General features: G+C 34.5%; 5 protein-coding genes and 1 long non-coding RNA gene across 11 annotated transcripts; 2 read left to right on the forward strand and 4 right to left on the reverse strand.

Moving 5' to 3' along the window:
• Positions 1–104: 104 nt before the first annotated feature.
• On the forward strand, positions 105–3,370 carry LOC111291512 (5'-adenylylsulfate reductase-like 4). Its single transcript, XM_022883366.2, has 4 exons — positions 105–832; positions 1,399–1,586; positions 1,676–1,800; positions 2,635–3,370. The coding sequence occupies exons 1-4, from the start codon at positions 635–637 to the stop codon at positions 3,084–3,086; spliced, it is 963 nt and encodes a 320-aa protein (XP_022739101.2). The 5' UTR covers positions 105–634; the 3' UTR covers positions 3,087–3,370.
• A 112-nt stretch (positions 3,371–3,482) lies between these two features.
• Positions 3,483–5,402, reverse strand: LOC111299751 (uncharacterized). The gene is made up of 4 exons (XR_016340876.1): positions 5,276–5,402; positions 5,081–5,186; positions 4,877–4,981; positions 3,483–4,011 (listed from the first exon to the last, which is right to left on the reverse strand). It is a non-coding gene; the product is annotated as an uncharacterized LOC111299751 (long non-coding RNA).
• Positions 5,403–5,467: 65 nt separating this feature from the next.
• On the reverse strand, positions 5,468–6,397 carry LOC149519575 (uncharacterized). The gene is made up of 2 exons (XM_089758299.1): positions 5,724–6,397; positions 5,468–5,630 (listed from the first exon to the last, which is right to left on the reverse strand). Exon 1 carries the CDS (start codon positions 5,980–5,982, stop codon positions 5,728–5,730), a length of 255 nt encoding a protein of 84 aa, XP_089614425.1. The 5' UTR covers positions 5,983–6,397; the 3' UTR covers positions 5,468–5,630; positions 5,724–5,727.
• An 82-nt stretch (positions 6,398–6,479) lies between these two features.
• Positions 6,480–9,100, forward strand: LOC111291983 (14-3-3 protein 7). 2 transcript variants are annotated; one of them, XM_022884183.2, is made up of 7 exons: positions 6,482–6,694; positions 7,287–7,593; positions 7,677–7,764; positions 7,905–8,014; positions 8,289–8,437; positions 8,659–8,693; positions 8,893–9,100. In XM_022884183.2, exons 1-7 carry the CDS (start codon positions 6,628–6,630, stop codon positions 8,896–8,898), a joined length of 762 nt encoding a protein of 253 aa, XP_022739918.1. In that variant the 5' UTR covers positions 6,482–6,627; the 3' UTR covers positions 8,899–9,100. The 2 variants fall into 2 exon arrangements, with proteins under 2 accessions (XP_089614424.1, XP_022739918.1); XM_089758298.1 differs by lacking the exon at positions 8,893–9,100 and having other exon boundaries at positions 6,480–6,694; positions 8,659–8,723.
• Positions 9,101–10,334: 1,234 nt separating this feature from the next.
• LOC111291613 (uncharacterized) lies at positions 10,335–12,483 on the reverse strand. Of its 4 annotated transcripts, none has more exons than XM_022883442.2 (4): positions 11,734–12,480; positions 11,496–11,588; positions 11,326–11,393; positions 10,335–11,244 (listed from the first exon to the last, which is right to left on the reverse strand). In XM_022883442.2, the coding sequence occupies exons 1-4, from the start codon at positions 12,361–12,363 to the stop codon at positions 11,064–11,066; spliced, it is 972 nt and encodes a 323-aa protein (XP_022739177.2). In that variant the 5' UTR covers positions 12,364–12,480; the 3' UTR covers positions 10,335–11,063. The 4 variants fall into 4 exon arrangements, 3 of the variants coding, with proteins under 3 accessions (XP_022739177.2, XP_089614421.1, XP_089614422.1); XM_089758295.1 differs by having other exon boundaries at positions 11,079–11,244; positions 11,361–11,393; positions 11,734–12,483; XM_089758296.1 differs by lacking the exon at positions 11,326–11,393 and having other exon boundaries at positions 11,079–11,244; positions 11,734–12,482.
• Positions 12,484–16,356: 3,873 nt separating this feature from the next.
• Positions 16,357–20,693, reverse strand: LOC111292066 (putative protein phosphatase 2C 10). 2 transcript variants are annotated; one of them, XM_022884294.2, is made up of 6 exons: positions 20,339–20,693; positions 20,092–20,215; positions 18,994–19,233; positions 18,625–18,901; positions 17,019–17,173; positions 16,357–16,874 (listed from the first exon to the last, which is right to left on the reverse strand). In XM_022884294.2, exons 2-6 carry the CDS (start codon positions 20,122–20,124, stop codon positions 16,734–16,736), a joined length of 846 nt encoding a protein of 281 aa, XP_022740029.1. In that variant the 5' UTR covers positions 20,125–20,215; positions 20,339–20,693; the 3' UTR covers positions 16,357–16,733. The 2 variants fall into 2 exon arrangements, with proteins under 2 accessions (XP_022740029.1, XP_089614423.1); XM_089758297.1 differs by lacking the exons at positions 20,092–20,215; positions 20,339–20,693 and adding an exon at positions 19,664–19,846.
• Between the last annotated feature and the right edge of the window lie 541 nt (positions 20,694–21,234).

Here is a 21,234-nt window from a genome sequence, read left to right on the forward strand (position 1 = left end):
ATTGTATTAAATATTTTATTATAATTTAAGTATAATACCATTATCTCAAACTTAAAAACAGAAACTAATTAAAATTAAAAAACCAATTAAAATTTAAAAATCACATCTGAAAAATGGGAAAGTAGCGTAGCGGCGCAACTTCATAATTTGTGATATCATGGAATCATTATTCAGATTTCAGAATCTTCCCATCTTAAATCTTATCCCTTTCTCGCTTGCTCTCTGTCTCTTCTTAACTCTTTCCTATCTCCTGTTTTCCAAACACCAGATTTTACTAATTAAATAAATATAAGTTCTAAAACAAAATAGTGATAGTATTTTATTTTTTATTTTCTTCATTTTTATATAAAATATTATGTAAATTTATATAATATTGTTTTATATCTGCCCAAAGACATGCTTTTTGCTTCAAATCTTTCAGGCATACTGTTATCCTTTTAGACTGATTTCTCCTCTAGCCATGGTAACTTATCTTCTCAGTTAAAATGCAACCGCTTTTCTCCCTATTTTTTCTTGTGCCGTTTCAATATCTGAAGTCCCTTTTTAGGGTTCTATTTTTTTAATAAAAATTATTGGCAGCTTTTTTTTTTTTTTTGTAATTTTGTGTGAATCGGCAATTCGTTGCCGGTCGTTGATGGGTATGAAGGTATGGCAAACGGGGATCCTAATATTGCTTTTGTGGAGGAGGCTAACGTCCGCCGTCTCCCTTCCAGTTAGGGTTCCGTACTGTCTCAAGGACCCCATTTCCGACACGATCTTTGACTTTCGACACTCCTACTGTCCAATTAACTCTGATTTTAGGGAATCTATCGATTTCGTTGGTGTTGCTGAGGTACCGTGAGTTTTTTTTCTTTAATCTTGTTCTTTTTACCCCTCAATTTTATTTATTTTACCCCTTCTTTGCGGGGAAAACAAATCTATATTATTTCTATTTTGAGCTAGGTTTAGAAAATTATTAGTTTTAATTTTTTTTTTTTTTGGAGTAACAAGCTGATAAATATGCAGTCAATAAAATTAGGAATATATTCTTGGCAAAAAAAAAAAAGAAAAAGAAATTAGGAATAGATTTAGGGTTTTTCTTTGGCTGCTTATAAAAGAGTAAACTTTGCTTTAGAAAGGTAGAAACATAATTTTTCAAGCTTATAGAAAATACCCTATTGTTATGAGCTGATAAATATCTTTGTTATTTTTTATTTTATTTGTTCAAAATTCTGCAGTTTGATATAAATTGGCTAGATAAGTTCTCAAGAATCTTATGAATTTTATATCAATTCGTTGCACTTTGTCTAAAGGAATTAAGATTTCTGAAATAAGTCAATGTTAGGATTGCATTGATTTCTGATTATACTTTTTGTTTGTATAATTTTAAATTTATAAATAATATTTACTCTTGTGAAGGGAGATGAGGTTTCATTGCAAAAGGCGCTTAACATGGTTCACAAGATTAGTCGTGAATATGTAGCAGTGCTTTTCTATGCATCTTGGTGCCCCTTCTCTATCTCTTTTAGACCGAGCTTCTCTGTCCTTTCTTCATCCTATCCTTCCATTCCCCATTTTGCCATCGAAGAATCTGCTGTCAGGCCTAGGTTTGCAAATAAATATATGTCATTTGTTATTTGCTTGCTATGAGTATATATCTTGTTAAACTAATGAGTGGTGTTGTTGATTTCTTCAGCATACTCTCAAAGTATGGAGTTCATGGGTTTCCTATTCTTTTCCTTTTGAATTCTACAATGCGTGTTCGTTATCATGGAAACCGGTCTTTTGAATCTCTCAGTGCATTCTATAGTGATGTCACTGGTAAGACCTTTGTTCTACAACTTTTAAGTTTTTGTGACTATGGAGATCTGTACCATGTTGAGTTGAATTTTCAGTAGTTTGAAAATAGAGATAATTTCATCCATATGTTTTGACTAATGGCATACTTTTGTGTGTTGTTTTTCATTATTCATTCTCTTTCCTTTTATGTTAGTTTTTGTTCATAATTCTTTCTGGCCCTAGCCACTAAGTTGTGTGATTAATCTGTCCGATGCTCAATGATCATGGATTTGGTTGTGTTTAGTGCATAAGATTATGTATTTTCTAGGATAAGAGTGATAAGACATTTTTTAACAGTAAACTGTCTTCATTTTTCCTACTTTTTGATGTATGCAAAGACTAAAATGTACCCATCTCATCCCACATAATCTTATCCATATGGGATTATTGCAGTCCTACTTGTCTTTTAAAGACTATATAATCCTACAATTATAGTATAGGATGACTCAAAATGAGATTTATCCTATTACCTATACATCTGTGATCCTATGTACCAAAAGTCCAGACACAACCTGAAGTTGTTTGTTTACTTTGCATGTGCTTTAATGAATTTACAATTTCTTCCCCACATTTCTTCACAATCGAAAATGCAACCCAAGTAATGATAATTTGTGATGCTTTGATGTCCAAGATAGAGAGTTTGAGGGAAAAGAAAGTGTGCTGGTTTTTATTAGCATTCTGTAACTGCAGGCCATGAAAAACATGCCTAACTTCTTTTCTTTGCCATTTATCTGAAACAGTTTCATATTCCTCTGTGTTTTGTAATTCTTATTGCCCTTGTTTAATTTTCTAATGAATATGTTTACATGGTTTTAGGCATTAAGAACAAATCTCTGGATGAAACATCTTTGGACAAAATTGGAGACATGTCAAATAATGAGAAGCATAATAGCACTGAGCCAGATAGCTGCCCATTCTCATGGGCAAGATCTCCAGAGAATTTACTTGGACAAGAGACCTATTTGGCTATGGCTACGACTTTTGTGCTTTTTAGACTATTTTACCTATTGTATCCAACTTTGCTTGTATTTGCTCGGTTCACTTGGAGACAGCTCATTCGAAATGTGAAGTTGGGAAGTTTGTTGGAACATCCTTTGGCCTATCTGAAACGAGCAATTCAGTTGTTTAATTCTCTCAAGGAACCTTGTAAGAGAAGTAACTTGCAAGGCGCAATGAATGCTAGAGCATGGGCCTCTAAATCCCTTGCTACTGTTTCAATCGGTGACGCTAACACAAGCCGTGCTGTGCCAATGAGTGGATGTCGCTGACATTTTAGCCGGTGTGGGATAGGTATTTGTTTCCTATGAAAAGTTTGGCTGATATCTCTCGGAAGCAGGAGCCTTTTTTATTGAAAATTTTCTCTACACCTACTTTGGTGTTTGATTTGAACCATGTTATTGTATCCTGACCCTGAACTAGTTAATTTTCTTTTGTTAATATGATTTAGAATACATATTTGCCGATAAGCGGAACAGGCAATGTATTGATGTAGCCATCATCGAGAATAAGCCATTTTGGCTCTATTAAAGCATGTTTGCAACATTTTGTTAAATAGTGGACCTTAAGTTCATGTGCTATGTCATTCTTTGTTGAAGCTGTGAAGTCTTGTCCAATCTAATTTAAATCTATCAGGGACGTTGGGCGTGGGGTGGTTGTTCAGAACTGGGAAGTGACCTGTTGAAGGTCTGTATATAAACCATAGTAGGCCACAGCGTGTGACCACCCTATTAACCATTTCGTTCAGTTGCATAGCTTGACCAAGTGCAAAGATTCACTTTCTCGCTTACAAGCTATGCGACATATTACTGTGGATAAAGAAGATACATATTATGTTATCAAGAAGAATAAGTTTTACCCACTTAGGCAAATGTGTAGCCAAAATGAACCAGTAGTTGCAGTTTGAACTACTGCCTCTAACCAATCTTCCAATATCCCAACTTCTACCGAATTCCCAAATCTCTCTTGGTGGTACATAAATGGCAGGAGCACCGGGCTAACATTGAACAAAAACAACACCAAAACCATCAGCACAAAGAATAACAAACATCCGATGAGGAACTGAGCTTCACTCTATAATGAGTTAGCCATGAAAAAAAGAATGGAACATCTACCTCCATTTAACTCGGTACTAATAATAGCTAGCTATACAAGGCATTATACAATACCCACGGTGGCAATATCTTTCTTCACAATCTGCCAACAAGACATCCCCACAGATCAGTACCATCAACAGTGATAATGTAAACTTTAATTAGCAAGTGACACGAAGCAAAGTCAAATAATCATGAGAATGCATTAAAGAAAGTTCATGGTTCTACTACAGGTCACTTGTTTTTCCACGGCATCCGTGTTCTATTTTCTGGGACTACTAAGGTCATCAAATATCCATGATAGAAAAGGGCAGCAGGATGCAGAGTCTTTGGAACTCACTGGTATCTATGTTGTTTACAGATAGCTATATTTTCCCCTAAACTTATCCCGTAAAAAGAATTGTGGGTCTGCTGTAAATGAAGGTCCAATACATGCAGATTTGCATGTTGACAATTAAGCGGAAAAAGCACCACCATTAGTGTAGCAATTGTGTTCATGTAACTTGCCTCAAACAAAAGAAGAAATAGCCACAAAAATGAAAGCAACAACTGAATCTATCATCTGTAATCATTATCTGTAACATTCGCATGAATGCAAACATGACCATAAATGAAGACAAATTATCATTGATAAGGAAATTGTTTCTTGCAGCTGTACTGTGCAAATAGCACCGTCTCCAAGAGAAAATACTCACACATTAAAGCAACAACAATATACCATCGAGTATATCATTTCTAATGAACACCTATGACATGCACAAATACAACTACCAATGGAAAGGAAAAACTCCATCAGCAGCTGTATTTAGGCAAATTGCCAAAATCAAACTTAAGATGAAAAAACTAAATTTATCAGAGAGATAAGCATTGCCTGATCAAGAAGGCAGTGTAAAACCATTTAAAAGGAACTTGCTATGAATAAGTACATATAGCCATAAACACTAGACAGAGCAATTGCTAGTCAATACCTGCGATATGTATTGCTTAGTTCTCTCACAAACTGGTCCATCCAGAGCTCTCTCAGCAAACTTACAAAACAAAGTAGTACCTTCAGGCCCACTAACCTTGTCTTTCTGCAGATATTTACAAGAATTCACTAATAAACTGTCCCAATCAATTGGCTGTTGAAAGCACAAGTATTACAAACAACAAACTATCAGGTACACCCTAACCTTTGCTGGACAATTTTCTCCACTAACTGCTTCACATTCCCAAGTACTGGATGGTTTTCATCAGTGTCATGCAATCTCATCCGCTTCAAATGATGCCAATGATTTTCTGCACAAGAGTAGTCTCTATGTGAAAAAAGAAAACCACAAAAAACGAATTTACCCCATAATTCATCAAGAAAACACTATGTTACGAACCTCTAGTATCAGTAAACACGAGATAACGCCCTTCAGCTAGATAAATTCACCTGACTGATGTAAAACAGGACAGCCTGCTAAGCATATGGTTGGCAAATATATAAAAAAAGAAAAGGCAGATTCAAAGACACATCCAGAAAGTTTAGTTTCAAAAGTTAATACCCATAATTTCAAAGTTAATAGATAGAACAATAGAATGTACCGTCAGCGATTTTGCCTCCAGCAAGGTGTACAATGCTAATCATAAAAAAAGTAAAACCAGTACGATAAGATGCATTCACATCCTCAACATATTTCCAATACACCTCAGCGGGTAACTGACTTATGACAACATAGGATTTGGCATCAGCTCCACCTGAAAAACAACATATCTCATTGAAATTATAGTTTGTGCAAAAATTAAAATGATTTGTGAAAATTCAAACGAAGGGGGTCAATAATTTGTTACTCTGTTAAGAAAATGGGGCTTGGTTTGTTGAAGCAGGAGGAGATCTTTGAAGTTCCCTCAATTCGCAACCGGAAATGGTGGAAAGTTTGTGTTTAGCATCGTTAATAACGGAAGCAGCAAGAGAACGGTGACGATAGCTCTTAGTAACCAATTGAGAAAGCTCTCCCCTTTTAACAGGACTTCCAGAATACTGGTGTGTTTTAAACAGTATGTAACGAATTACTTCCGCAACAAGCTTGTCTTCACCGGAATTTGCCATCTTTCATTAAGAAAGAAAAAGTTGTAATGATGATCAGCTTGAATGTGAAGAAGAAAGTGAGGAAATGCTCGGTTGGGTTTGGAAGAGAAAGAAAAAAAAAAAACACTAAAAGCTTGTTTGGTTGGTGAGAAAATTGAGGGATAGAGTGAAGATATTGTGGCGGGAAAAGCTCGATATAGTTTGGCACCTCCGCTGTTGGGAGTGTTTATATTTCATAATTACAGTGGAAAAGTAATAAATTTTGTGGAAAGAACTGCATCGAAGGAACCTGACAAAGACATCAGAAAAACCAGTGTGGACCCCAGTGGATCACCGTCAGTTGTGGTCCCAGTCAACATCACTCAATACTCCCCGTGCAATCACAATGGCTAATCCAACGGTCAAAAATCCTCCTAAAGTCCTCACATGCACCGCTCTGATTGCACCCTCACCCGCACCAAACATTCCAACTTTCCAATGGTTATTTGTTTTTTCCACAAAAGTTCCCACAGAGAACTCATTTTGGACCGTCGATTCAGCTTCCCCAGCAAACCACATCCAACAGCCTGATATCAAGGAACGGCATTCCTAAAAGGCAGTTACCTTCCTCCGAAACCGCAAAATCTAAAGATCAAAGACTATAGCGAGCGAGAGAAAAAAGAAGCGATGGCGAAGGAAAGAGAGCAGCAAGTTTACTTGGCACGACTCGCAGAGCAAGCTGAAAGATATGACGGTAAAATAATCTCTTCTTGATATGTATATTTTTTGCCCTTTGATCTTACATCTCTTCTAGATATATGTCTTCTTACTTGGATTTGAGCTCAATGATCTGTAGCGTAGAGGAAAGATGAGTCTTTAATTCTGATTTGATGATAATATACTGAAAATATGCAATGAAGTTGAGAGTGAAAGTAAAACAGTTCATTTTTGTTTTGTTAAAGTTTTAATTTTTAGGGTTTTGGCAGTAGATGGATAGTAAAGAAAACGAGATTAGCTTATCTTAGAGAAAAAAGTTGGATTTGATACAAAAGCAATTGCTAGAATTTTTTACTTATTATAAGTCTGAAACTTTTGGAGTAAAAAAATGCTTGATTTTACTTTCGTGTGAATTATTTAAGGTTTGAAATGTGTTGCATTTTAAGTTATTGCTCATTTTTTTAATAAAATATGGTTTTTTTTACTGTATTTTCTTTTACTTTTTAACAACTATGCAAGATGACTGTTGAATCTTAGTCCTTTTCATCTGCGGGACTCATCTTATGATTTGTTGGAATTTTAACTCATTTGGTATCTGTTTTGAATTGTGAAAAACTTTATTACTGCAGAGATGGTCGAGGCCATGAAGAGTGTTGCTAAATTGGATGTTGAACTGACTGTGGAGGAGAGGAATCTGGTGTCTGTGGGATATAAGAATGTGATTGGAGCAAGAAGGGCATCGTGGCGGATATTGTCTTCAATTGAACAGAAGGAGGAGGCCAAGGGTAATGAACAAAATGTGAAGAGGATAAAGGAATACAGGCAGAGGGTTGAAGATGAGCTTTCAAAGATCTGCAATGATATATTATCTGTCATTGATAAGCACCTCATTCCTTCTTCCGCAACAGGGGAATCAAAAGTTTTCTACCATAAGATGTGAGGATTCGCTTATTTGCCTGTTTGTTTTTATAGGCAGTAGTTGTGAATATTTCCTTATTTGTTGCCTTTTCTTTTAACAGGAAAGGAGATTATTTTCGTTATTTGGCAGAATTTAAAGTAGGAGATGATCGCAAAGAAGCTGCTGATCAGTCACTTAAGGCTTATGAGGTGTGCCAAACTCCCCCCCCCCTTTTTTTTTTTCTTTTTTGCTTTTGCTCTTTTTTTTTTTTTTTTAACCTTTCATCAGCCCTCTATTTTTATTTCATATCACAAAGTCGGAGCAGTGTTTATTATTATTCATATTGTAGGCTGCCACCTCCACTGCAAGCTCAGATTTGCCTCCAACTCACCCAATTAGACTTGGCCTGGCTTTGAACTTTTCTGTTTTCTACTATGAGATATTAAATTCTCCTGAGAGGTTAGAATGCATCTCTCTCTCTCTTTCTCTCTCTCTTATTTACACACACACACATATACATAAATGTAATCTACTTGAAAATTTTCTTTTCATTGGGGAGAATGATTACAATCTAATATTTCCTTTTATTTAGTGCTAATTTCAGAAATAGTTTCCTCCATAGCCTTTATTTGTTGCTTACTTATTTTAATAATTATAGAGGAAGCATGAAGCTATTTATACGTGTTCTTCTTTAGCTGCTATTTCTATCTAATGTGATGCAATATCTGAGCAGGGCTTGCCATCTGGCTAAACAAGCATTTGATGAGGCAATTGCAGAGCTTGATAGCCTTAATGAAGAATCTTACAAGGATAGCACCCTTATTATGCAGCTTCTTAGGGATAACCTCACCTTATGGACCTCAGATCTGCCAGAGGAAGGAGGTAAATTCTTTGCATGTTTGTCTGTGATATAATATATGAATATATATGTATGTGCACATTTGAACTGCTAAGATTTTTGTATTGTCTGATTGGATTTTATATATTTATGGTTAGTTTCAAGAAGCGTAATCTCCTGCTAACCACCTTCTGATATTAGCAATTTTTGTTGTCAACTGCCACTGATACATTTCTTTCTGCAAATCTGTTACTTGACTTTGCAGGTGAGCAATCAAAAGCAGATGAACCTCAGGCAGAGGTAAGAAAATGTTAAAATTTTGAACAATATTTTAAGTTGACTGATCATTGATCATCTGGTGACTATTATGTATGGCATTTTAGATGTCTATGGTGGTGCAAATCTTGATTAATTGCGTTGTCACTCTTTCCTTTTGCTCTCAACAAATAAACTTTTTCCTTTTTTTTTTTTTTTTAAATATTGTTCCTTATCTTTGCAGAGTTAATTGGATGGAAGAGTATTCTTTTAAGACTGGTCTTGTCGAGGTAGGAAAGGGGCTGCTGCTAGAGTGACCTCCTTTCAACTCATAGTAGTACTACCAGGATTTGTGACCTATGGCTTGTATCAATTTGTTAACCAGATGTTTGCTGACTGTTACTTGGCGTTCTCTTCTGTTTAAACATAATTGAATCTGTTATTTTAGTTTATTACCTCTGTTTTCTTATGTGTTTCAATTTTTGTTGTCTTGGCTTGTTTTTCCATCTGTTGCTAACTGATGCGCAATTAGTCTTTGCTGCCTCATTCCTCAATTTATAATCACAATTTGCTCCTTCCAGCCTGTCCTTGGATTTGTTCATAGCCATAGCTTAAAGCTCCAATTTGGTATTCATTATTTGAGAAGTTTTCTGAATGAGGGGATTGGTGTGGAGCAGCGGGGTTGATTTTTGCGCTGGAATCTTTTGCAAAGTTCATGGCATGAGTCAGTGTTCAATTTCAAATATCTATTTTGGCGATGAAGCTCTAGCGTTGTAAGTCAAATTTCATTGTTTTCAAAAGCAGTTCATTGTTTTCGTACTTCGGATCAGAAAAATGAAAAAAGTTTCCAACAATCAAGATTTTTCTAGAATTTTTTTTTTTTGGTTCATAATGTTTTATCCTCAATCAAATAAAGAAAATTTCAATTCAGTTAAAAAACACGGGGGTCTCAACAGACCGGGAAACAAAAGTAAATGAAAAAGAAAATTTACACAAATAGAGAAAGAAGCCCGTAACTTCGAGAATAACTGGAGAACCCAAGTCTTTGGTCCATACACTAAAATAATAAAATTCAACCCAAATTAATCATGATCTCACAAAACATAAAACTTTTAAAAAAAAGGCCCAAAGTATAGACTTGGTGGATTGGCCGAAACAAACAAAAAAAAAAGTATGGGTGTTACTTATGTGTAATCTATCGAGTGCATTTTTTAAAGAAAAGTGGCATATTTCGTGAAAGGGCACTGATGACTGATGTACAAATAGTGTACAATGGCATTAGTGATCTGTACCGACAACAATGTTAGCATTGATGGTTGAGAGAGAGAGAGAGAGACGGCCAATGTGAAAAACAAGGAAAAAAAAGAAGAGAGAGAATTGAAGGACAAAGCAGGTAAAAAAAAATGAACTGAAAAAAGTTAAAAAAAAACAAGCTTCGACCTGTATCAGTAAAAATTGATCCAAATAATTAAAATTTAAATTTTAAATATAAAATATTCAAATTCGAATACGTATTATTTTTTATTGGTATGCTATTTATAAGTTTGAAAAGTATAAAAAAAAAAAACTCACTCGTTTGTGAATTCACTGACTCTCCTTAACTTTAAAAATGGGATAATCTGGATTAAAAAAAAACCTTTGATGTGATGTGTGTGAAGGAGCAAAGTGGAATAAAAAAATGACCGTAAAAGTTGTCGAGAGAGTGTTAAAATTCAATGAAGAAGAAAAAAATAAAGAAAAAAATGTACATAGAGAAAAGTTAACTTAAAATTTGAAGGAAATATTCTCAATTAAATCTCACTTTTTTAAATCTCATATTCAAATTCATTTTAGCCCTAACCACAAGATTTTTTTTTTTTTAATTTACCCTATTTTTTGGCATCATTTTGCTCTCCAAAAATGGTTTGTAAATACAAAAAAGAAACAGAGTGAAGCTTTATGCGTTGAAACTAGCTTATTTATCTAAAGAGTGAGCTCAGTAAAAGAGTTCTTGAATAGTTTTGATTTTATAGCTGGATTTGATCTCAGGCAATAATTGAATATTCTAGGGGCATTAACCTGTTTGTAAATGGTAACAGAATGATGAGATACGGGGCAGGAATCATGATTGAAATTCATTTATGGTGGATGAATTTTAAGTATCAGCAAAACTACCGTATAATGCTTTTGCAAGAACCAAAAAAAGGGAAAAGGATAACACCTTCGCAGGAATTTGTACTATGGAAAATGGGTTCCCCCTACAAATAAAAAAAGGGGCACCTGATGCACTGAAGAAAATGGACTCTCCTTTGTAATAGCTTCATTTATTCTGTGTTTCTGTTTAGAATGAGATGTTAACTTCTCTTTTTTCTGATGAAATTAAGATGGCAAAAGATTTACATAAGAAATTTGCTGTTGCACTTCACTTTCAAGGTTTTACCTTGCTGCATTACAAGATAACTTGTGGTTTTCATTATTGGGAGGTGGGTTCGCTGGAGGAGGCTGCAAATGAACTAGAAATGATTTCAATTGCCTGTAATACTCCTTGGGCTTCTCCAAGATGAAGGCGTGTCCTGCGTCCTTGATAACAACAATGTGAGCATTATCCCCCAGATGCCTACAACAGTTCTTCAATTAGCAAAATGATAGAAGGAACAAGTAATTTGATTGCCAAAAGCGTTGACAGAAGATATTTAACCTTTTTAACCTGTGACCCATTTCCAGTGGGAATACCTGATCATATTCTCCCCACAAAATCAACGTGGGCTGGATATCGTAGAATCATAAAATTAGAAGCAACTTTGTTTAGAAAGCAGAAAATGGTTTATCAAAGTTTGGGGTTAGAATCAAACTGTTCCATAGATGAACCTGAGAGATTCTGGGAATGTTTGAAATCTTTCGATCTTTTGGTATAGCTCGGATCAGCTCTTTCTTCTCTTCTGTATACTTGGTATACATCACCTGCCCATATGCTCCAAACATCAAAAACAAGCACAAAAAAGAAAAAATACAACCCAAATGAAAAGCTGACATGTTGCGACGCAATTGGCTATTACAAGATCAGAAATTTGTGCTCGTGCTAGAAAGAAATTGTTGGTTTACTTACGTCAATGAAATCTGCCAGCAGACAAGAAGGTACCAAACTCAAAGGAGGCGGCTTGAACAGCGAAAAACCCAAGAGTTCTCTAAGTTTCTGAGGCGTCTGCGGGACTAAAATCCTGGCAGCTTCTTCCAAATCAGATACTCTGAAAACCCCTTCCTGTAAATCTTTCTCTTCCATGCAAACCCCAGCACAGCATATCACCACTTTTTCAACAGCCTGACTAAACTGTGCTGCTAAACTGTACCCAACAAACCCACCGTAACTAAGGCCTACCAGGCTGAGTTTCCTTACCGAGTTGGCTTCCATTACTCGCATCACACACTGAGCCTGGAACGACTCAGAGCGTTCAGGCCGAGTCGTGTAGGAGTCTCCGAAGAAGAGAAGGTCAGGTACGAAGACGTTGAAGTAAGGGATCATCTGACGAAGGATTTTACCCCATTGCCACATTGCGTTGGCACCAAGTCCATGGATAAGGAGGAGGTTAGGTTTGGATTCATTGCGGGTCTTGGGCACCCAACAGTGCATAATGGTGCCATCTTGGAGGTCCGTGATGGTGGATCGAAGCCCTGATTTGTTGAAGGATGATCTGTAGCACCAGTTTTTGGCTTCAGTTAAGCTGAAACACCTTGTCATTTTTCTTAAGAAACTACAGAACGATAGACCAGAAACTTTTTAAGAGAGTGAAATCATTCTTCAATGACTTTGATGTGATGGGTTGTGGTTTATTTATGACATGTGCAGTTGCGGCTCAAATTTTAATTGAAAATAGTCTAGATTTTTATAAAATTTTATTGGTCCGAGAATTATTTGTTAATTAAATTTATTTAAAAATAAACATATGTAATTGGTAAGAATTTTAATAAATATGAATTTTTATGATAATTTCTGTTATAAATCGACAATGTCATTTGTTTCATGAATTATAGGCGAATGAAATTATTAAGAGCAAATTAAAAATAAAAAATTATTACGGATTTGTTGAATATATGTTTTAGGATAGTAAAAAACAAATAAAAATCTCGAAAGGTGAAATGTTACGTGATTATAATAATTTTTCACATAATGAATTTTTATTTTTGTTGATCCATGCTTTTAATCTAATTTTAAAGTTTTTTACATAAAATTCATGTGTTGCATTATTTTTTTAGTAAATCTGACTGGTGTAGTATTCGACATTATTCAATAAATAACATTGTTCATGTATACAAAATGATAATTTCGAATGTGAATTTCGGACAAAGTAATAAATTTCTCACTATTACTGTCAAATTCCCAAAGCATGTATAGCATTTGACCAAGTAAAATTTATGTGGAGTAAAGAAGAGTTAATTTATCATGGTCTGAGTTGAGAGAGTGCTTCAAACCCAAAGCAAGCAGAAAACGATAGAAAGACATGTAATATGACCATAAAAAAAGATGGAAGTCCATTTTCTTCTGGCACCTGCTATAACTTTATTTTTGGTGGGTTTGGTTTTGTTTTTGGTCTCTATAGGGTTAGAGTACTAGAGAGAGAAAGAAAGGATGGTAGGGTGGTGAGTATGGCATTTTGGATCACATGTTTGATAGAAAGAAAGAAAGAAAGAAATGTTTGTCAGGACTCAGGACCATGTGCGCCTCTGTGTCGTAATAATATTGACATTTTACCAAGAAGATAATTTTTTCAACGCAAGTGGCTTGGGCCATAAATTCAGTCGATAGTCTTTTAATGAGTTGAAATGTATAATTTGTAATTATTATTTTTTAAATTATTAATGTGATATATTTTATTTTAATTTAAAAAATTAAAAAATTTATTTATTTTAAAATTTTTCATTAAAAAAAATTGACATTCTGACATTTCTGAATTGTTTTTATTTAACTTCATTTAATCTAAACTTTTTATATTCTTAGTACTCAATCAACAGGGTAATTTGCTTTTGTTTAATTTCCAATTATAACAAGTGGGAGATGGAATGGAACAAATAAAAAGATGAGGGTGTAAATTATTAAGTCATTGAACTTCTTGTGTTTATTATTCTGGACCACTCCCATTCTCCAACGCTCCAGGAGGCAGCTAAGAAAGAGATGGGGAAGTGGGAATCAGTCAAATGAGCAGCTCCCACTTTCAGCACTAGGTGTAATCAGGGAACTCTGCTTGCGTTTTCGCTGCCTCGCTAGCTAGAATACTGTCATTTTGGAACATCAGCGACTATTTTCACCGGTTTTTAGATAAGTTCACTTCAGTTTTGCACATGATACCATGACTTCTTAGCAGACGTTTATTTGCAATGAGAAAAGGATAAAACCCATTTGCGATATATCAAAATATATATTGAATTTACTTAGATATGACAAAGACGAAGAAAAGGAAAGAAAAGAAAAAAAAATTTGAGAGAAAAATATCATCATATGTTATTTTATTAGTGTATCTTTCATTAATTTTTTTATAAAAATAAATATCTTTTAAAAAATCATTTAATATTTATCATAATTTTTAATTAATTTATATAAAAAATATTTAACACCATACTTTACTCTATGTATGTTCTTATTTTTTAAAAATTATGATATGTCCATATCATGTCATACTTCCGAATCGATGCCTCATTATTACTATCAATTATTGCAATATGTCTTTTGCTTTTGATATCTCTGAATTATAATGAATTCAATGTTGGGATTAGCTCCTTTTTCTCATTATGATCAGGCGCTTTTTTTCTTCTCTGCATTTTGCATTTTGACTAGAATTTTATTAGTAGAAGTAGAAAAATCAGATCCAGGATTAGGAAACCTGTTTGGTCCTAGTCAGTGTTTGACACCTAAAGCTGATGTTAATAGCAAAGATTTTATAGGTAAAAAACAAGCAAGAAATTTTGTGCAGGTTAACAGCAGCAACAGCAAGAACAACAACAAAGCCAAGTGCTGAACATCCAATACTTGATTGTGGATTTTAGAGAAGGCAAATTGTTCAAGTAAAATATGAAAAAAAAAAAAAAGGGGCCAAAATAACTGTTTATTGCAGGCTTCTTACGTGACAGATTTCTGTAATTTATTATAGTTTGATACCTCCGGTAGTTCAGAGTCCATAAAATGTCCATTGCAGCTCTGGCCATGATTGGCGTATATAGATTACCCTGAAACTATCGTTCTTGAAGAACCAGACATAGCCAGACGGAAAATGAATAGATTTGATTCTGACCTTAGTGGTTGAAAAAGAAACATGGGAACTATGTATTTTCGCATATATTTTGGCTATAAAGCTAAGTTAAGTGTGTCTTTTGCAGACTTAAAAAGGAATCAGTCTTGCTCTTGTATTGCGTCCTTCTTTATTTTGTCTTTTCTAATGCAATTTACGAGAGGCAAATATTGTAATTCCAACCAAGCTCAAGTTGGGTTAACAATACCAAGGTAAGTTAAGGCAAACTGTTCATGAAATTATTATTGACTGAGAGCATAGGAAAGTCCACGAATTTGGAGAAATGAGAACCTTAAACCACTACACTGGAACTGTCATTGATGGTGATGGAAATTTGGTTAATTTTCTTTACTACAAATACTATATTAAAGAGAGAGAATTTGGTTTGAAATGGCATTAACAAAAAAGATGTACCAAAGAAAGGAGAGCCAGAGAAGCAAAAGAAAATGCATGTAATCTGAAATCCCCAAGGCTCTTTGGATGGGAGTAAGTGTATGCCTCCAGAACAAAGCCGTCAAGAAATCGATCCTTAGATCTCAAACCCTTGAAGCCGAAAGGAGAGGCAAATTCCACATCCAATCTTCCATTACTGATTATTTATACGCCAGCATATCAACTTTACCGTTACTAAAACAAAGTTACTTTCATCAGGAAAAAAAAAAAACCAGAAAAAGAGAAGAAGAAGAAGAAGACGACAAAAAAACAATGCAGGAAGGATAGTACGGGTAAAATCGAAGCTTATGTGATTAGACGTATTAATAGTGAACCATGGATAGCTAAACCCTAATGGGTGATTACCCACTCCGCAGCTGTAGCTACTTAAGCCTTCAGCATTGTTCTTGGGCCTATCTCACCCCATGTTTTGGGGATTTTTTCCACTTGCGCAGCTGTGGCTGCTTCACCCTTCACCATTCTCGGGTCTATCTCAACCCATATTTTTGGGGATTTTTTCGCTGTTGCTATTTTTTTTTTTATAACAGATGTTGTAACTTGGATAAAAGAATTACCAAGTTAATTATATGTTCTGATTTTTAAACTATTATATTTTGAAAAAAATTTGGACCAATATGTACCATTAAGCACATGGAGAGCTAGTACAGATTTAATTGTATCAATAAATGTAGTTATTACTGTGACGAAATTTGAAACAATTTGTACCTAACAATGATTATCTTTTATCATCTCAACTTGGCTAATTGTTACTGAAAATTTTGAGCCGTTGAATTCAAGAATGAAGCTTCAAGAACGGTGACGGTAGTATATAAGCAAACCAACTTGAGCAGAAAGAAAAAGAAACTTCTAATGGACAGAACAGCCTCGAGAAGGAGACTTCTTTCCACAGGTCAATTCATCGCTATAAGAATCAATCCATCCGTTGGGATGTATCTTCATACCTGATTTCTGGGTCATGCAGTAAACGTCAACGGCCAGCTTCAAATAAAATAGGCAGATATACAAGGCCTTCATGAATACTACATTGAAACAAACCATGAGAATTCCTCCAGTCACAATCAAAGCCAACTTCATCTACACACTCACAAGACAAGTAACAAAAATATACATTGAATTCCTAATCACCTTAGTAAAGAAATCAAACAATATCAAACATCAGAACCTAATTGATAAAATGAATTCACATAGGGCCAATCCTGCATTTCGTTTTTTACTGACAAGTAAATTGCAAACCTTGACTTCCGCATAACTTCAAGGATTGCCCCAAGCAAGTATGTATTTTCCTGTTGGTCTAATCCACAAATCGGCATCCTGTGTAAACAAACTCTTATTTCGGTGTATACTGCACCAGGAGAGCAATATAATCTAAATGGTTCTATCCCCTAAATCTAATGACAACGCAAGATATGTCATCTTTACTGTCTCTTTTAACTGCTTCAGTGGTTAGTTGCTTTGCGGCCTTCTTTGGGTCTTTGAACCTTCTTGCAATATCAACAGCCTCTTGATTAGCCATCACCTGGATTAAGCATATGCAAAAGGAAATATAACTTCTACAGAACTATTTCCAGCTCATGCATCACTGAGACAATTCCTTACATATGCATAAAATGGCTAATAAGGATGCAGCAAGAAAAGGAGACATTAAACCAAAATGATTTACCTTCCAAAGGCCATCACTTGCCAGGACTAAAATATCGGTATTGTTATCTATGATGGTGTTTTGAACGTCTGGATCTGATCGGAGATGTGATTTAAGGCTCTTGTCCCCAAAAGCACGTGAAACTGCCAGTTGTCCATTAACTCTAGGAACATCTCCTGATAGCATGCAAAATCAGCAAATTTAACAATCTCACAAACATCAGCAGACCTCCCAGCATTTTTTTTTCTCAACTAACAACAAGATGTCAAAGCATACAAAAATTAAGAAAAAAAATAAGATATTATTGCTACTAAAAGGTGCAACATTTTCATTTGGTGAGTTATGCATTTTTATTAATCTCTCTCATCATATTAGCAAATTACAAATGAAGTTCTTCTATATACTCAATTCAGGGGTAATATTTCACACAAGGAAAATGAAGCATTTAAATCCACCAAATAAGAGTAAAAGCCTTATGTTTTCACTCAATAGTGGAAATTTCTATGTATTAGAATTAGCTGAACTGAAGCTTTCAGGTGTCAATTTCTTTACCTTCCAAACAAACAAGAAGAAAAAATCATAAAATATACAGAAAACAATCGCAACTTGCAGTTAGCTTTTCAGTTGGTCTTACAATATTTTGAATGTAAAGGAAGCCCATCATCTAGATTATTAGAGCAAAGCAATAGCACTAACAGGAGTCATTATCATAACTTAAAATGATGACACCACATTTGTAATGGCTTCACTAAGCCTGATGCATTTGTACTTCATAACCCACACAAAGACATGCGTTAAAAAAGACCCTTAAATTGTTATGAACAGGGAACAGGAACATACAACAAAGTACAAAACTTCACCTGATGATGGACAAATGTGAAGAAGGTGAAAGTTGAACAAGTATAACGCAAACACTTTATGGTTTCCTATGATGTCGGGAAAACTCTAAGAGATTTCTCCCCATGATTGACAAGGTGCAGAGAAGCTAAGTTAAAAGTTAAATTCAAAATAGAATGGAGTTATAAAAGAAGAATCAGTAACTGAAATCTAACTAATTCCTAAAATTGGCTGTCAGGAGCAAGAAAAAAGCAGCCTCTCGTCTTAACGGATTCAACAAGCCAAAAAGTAATTGGCAATAATCAATAAATTCAACCAATTATTAAACATTTACCTCCATTAGCATTTACACCAGGCTTTTATTAAAATTAACCCAATAAAAAAAGAGAAAGAAAAAAGAAGAGAAGTACCTGCAAGTCAATGATGATGACAAGACAAATTCCTTTCAATGTAATTGATGTATTCTTAGTAGATAGATTAACTAACTGAACTGCTGGTGTTTTATTGGGGATTGAAACTATGTGCACATTTATTTAGTTATTAGGAACTACAGACCAGGAAATGAGTATATAATAATGTAGAAATAAATTATTTTAAATAACAAGTTTTTTTAGGAACTTGCTACACAGAAGTGCTAAGAATTAGAAGCTGCAAAACCACTTAAAGACAATCAGCAGATTTGATCAGTCAACCGTGTGGCCAAAACATTAGTTACATGTCATGACCATATTTGACTAGATGTGCACAAACTCAAACAATAAACTTCTAAAAATTGGCGGCAATAACAGACCTGGCATATTTGAGACAAATCCGCCTCTGTTCTCAATGCTGCCTCGTTCAGTATTGGGCTCATGATCTGTAGTCATCTGTATTGCCTGACCGCCTCTCGAAAGAACTGCACGTGAATCTCCAACATTTGCCACCCATAGCCTTATTCCATTTACCAATATTGCAGTTACAGCAGTGGATCCACCACGACCCAAGTCTGAGCTATGTGAAAGAATTGCCTGGTCTGTTTTCTCATAAGCTTTCGAGATGGCTCTTAAGGGGTCAACCCAAAACTCTTCCTAGAATAAGTGGGAAATGTAAGCATATGCTGATTCTAAAGTAATAAACCAAACGTATAATTACCCCTTTAAAAATGTATGGCAAATCCCACCTCCTTTAGGATATTGTCAAACAAATTCTTCTGAAGGTAGGCTGGTACACTATCTCCCAGATGACCATCATAGATAGCAAAAAGCCCTAACTCGTGTCCTTGAATCTGCATGAACTTAGCGACATGATAATCCTCCATAGGATGATTAGCTTTCCCTTTTACTAGGCTGAAACCAAACCTCATCATACCCTCATGGCTTTTCCCCTTACCAGAACTAGATAATGAACGCCCTCCTCCAAGCTAAAAAGATAAAATAGGAATAATAGATCTCATTTTAGAACTCATATAGCCATATTGCTTAATGGCAAACAAAAGCAAGCTTAAAATAATCCAGTTATCAAAACCATAAACATGTTGCATGCATGAGCAGAACATTAGGAAAAAGATGACCTAACAACAAGTGGGAAAAACCATATAGTACAACTCTTTCCAAGCAGTTTTAGCATGGAAAGTTAATTCAAATTTCCATTCTAAACAAGCTGTGTACTGACAGTTTATAATTAACCGAAATATAGAAAACCATGTGATGAATTTCTTATACCAGACTGTTGAGCAAAGAGATAAAACAGAAACACAATAATTACAAAAACTGCTGCACATATAATTACCATCTAAACTGCACTAAAATATTATATAATATATATATATAAGCAACTGTAAAATGCTTTACCAAGTTTGAAACATTCTTTTCCGATTACTCCACAGTCCACACTACCGCTCATAGAAACAGGTTCAGCAATATAATCTTACAGCAAATAAAACTTATCAATGATTCAATGCCATAGAGCTCATTATTAGGAAGTGTTTATGAAAAACGCATCAGATCCCAACACACATCTAAAATGAATGTGAAATCCTCTTAATAGGCAGAAGAGTTATTCAATTCTAATCTCACTAGAAGCTTTCCTGCAACCCAAATTCATAACTCCCAATTAGTTCAAATGAGAAACCTAAAATCAAGCAACATAACCTAAAAATTAATCACACAAGTAACCCATAAAAAATGCCGAGCTCCATCACAATTAGTTAAGGTTTATTTACCCAACAAATATGGGATCATTAAGATAAGCATAAAAGAGTAATAAAAATATGATGTACCTGAGATGAACTAAAGCAGCACAACCAACCCATAGAAATTAAAAATTCTGCAAAACCTCTAATTTGCCTAACTAATTTCTCTTCAGCATCAAGTTCTAGGTAACCTTCTTCCCAAATTCGAAGTCTGCGGCATCAGAAACCCAAAAAATATCATTTAAGAAAACCCTTTAAACCACAACCTCAAAAGCTGAAACCCTCAAAGCCACAAAAAAGAAGCAAAAACAAAAACTGGGTATAAAAGAATCACCAGGAAAAAGATCAATTCAAAGGCCAGAACATGGCCTTGCTTTCTGCTGTTGGTGGGTGGTGAAACTGGTGTCTGCTAAAAGAGCTCTTTTTTTTCTTGTTGATGTTGTGGCTCTTCTTCCTCTTCTTATTATATAATCGACTTTATTAGTTTGCACAATCAATTGAATAAAGAAATGAAGGGTGTAAAAAGCAAGAAAGACGGAGAGCGACTGAGGACTCAAGAGGAGAACATTTGATAGCTTTTTGTAAAAGGAAAAAAAAATTACCGCTTAGTATTAGAAAAAGAAAAAAAAAAGATTGGAAAGAAGTAATCGAGCTTTTGCTTATATAATTATTTGTAACCGTTTTAAGAAGAGTCTTCTGAATCCATGATAGGAATTACAAGTCATTAAAAAGAAAAAGGCTGCCACAAAGCAGACTTCTTCCCTGTTGACTTTGTTGTTTCAGTCTGTTTTCCCTGTTTAACACTTTCTTTGTCTCTGCCCCAAGTTTTTTCTTTCCTCCCTTGTTCTTTTTACTCGGGCCAAATGCCACAATAGGTAACTTGAAAATTATATATATATATATATAAATGATATTATTTTATTTTAAATATATATAAAATATAAAAATTAATGTATCACAATAATTTACGTTGATATAAAATATAAAAAATATTTTTTTATTTTTTTTAACTCATGAATTTTTTTAATAAAATTTTAAATATTTTTTATTATTTTTATCATATTTTTATATTATGTTTAAAATTATTATATGTACAGATAAAAGATAATATCTTTGTCACTAACTACATATAAATACATATTAAAAAATATATATCATTATCTTAATCTCATTTATAAATTTAAAAAATTTCACTATCCATATATTTAATAAATTTTTATATACATTTCC

This window comes from Durio zibethinus, chromosome 3 (genome assembly GCF_047325235.1).
Source record: "Durio zibethinus cultivar Kanyao isolate XHJ-2024 chromosome 3, ASM4732523v1, whole genome shotgun sequence".
Taxonomy (NCBI): domain Eukaryota; kingdom Viridiplantae; phylum Streptophyta; class Magnoliopsida; order Malvales; family Malvaceae; genus Durio; species Durio zibethinus.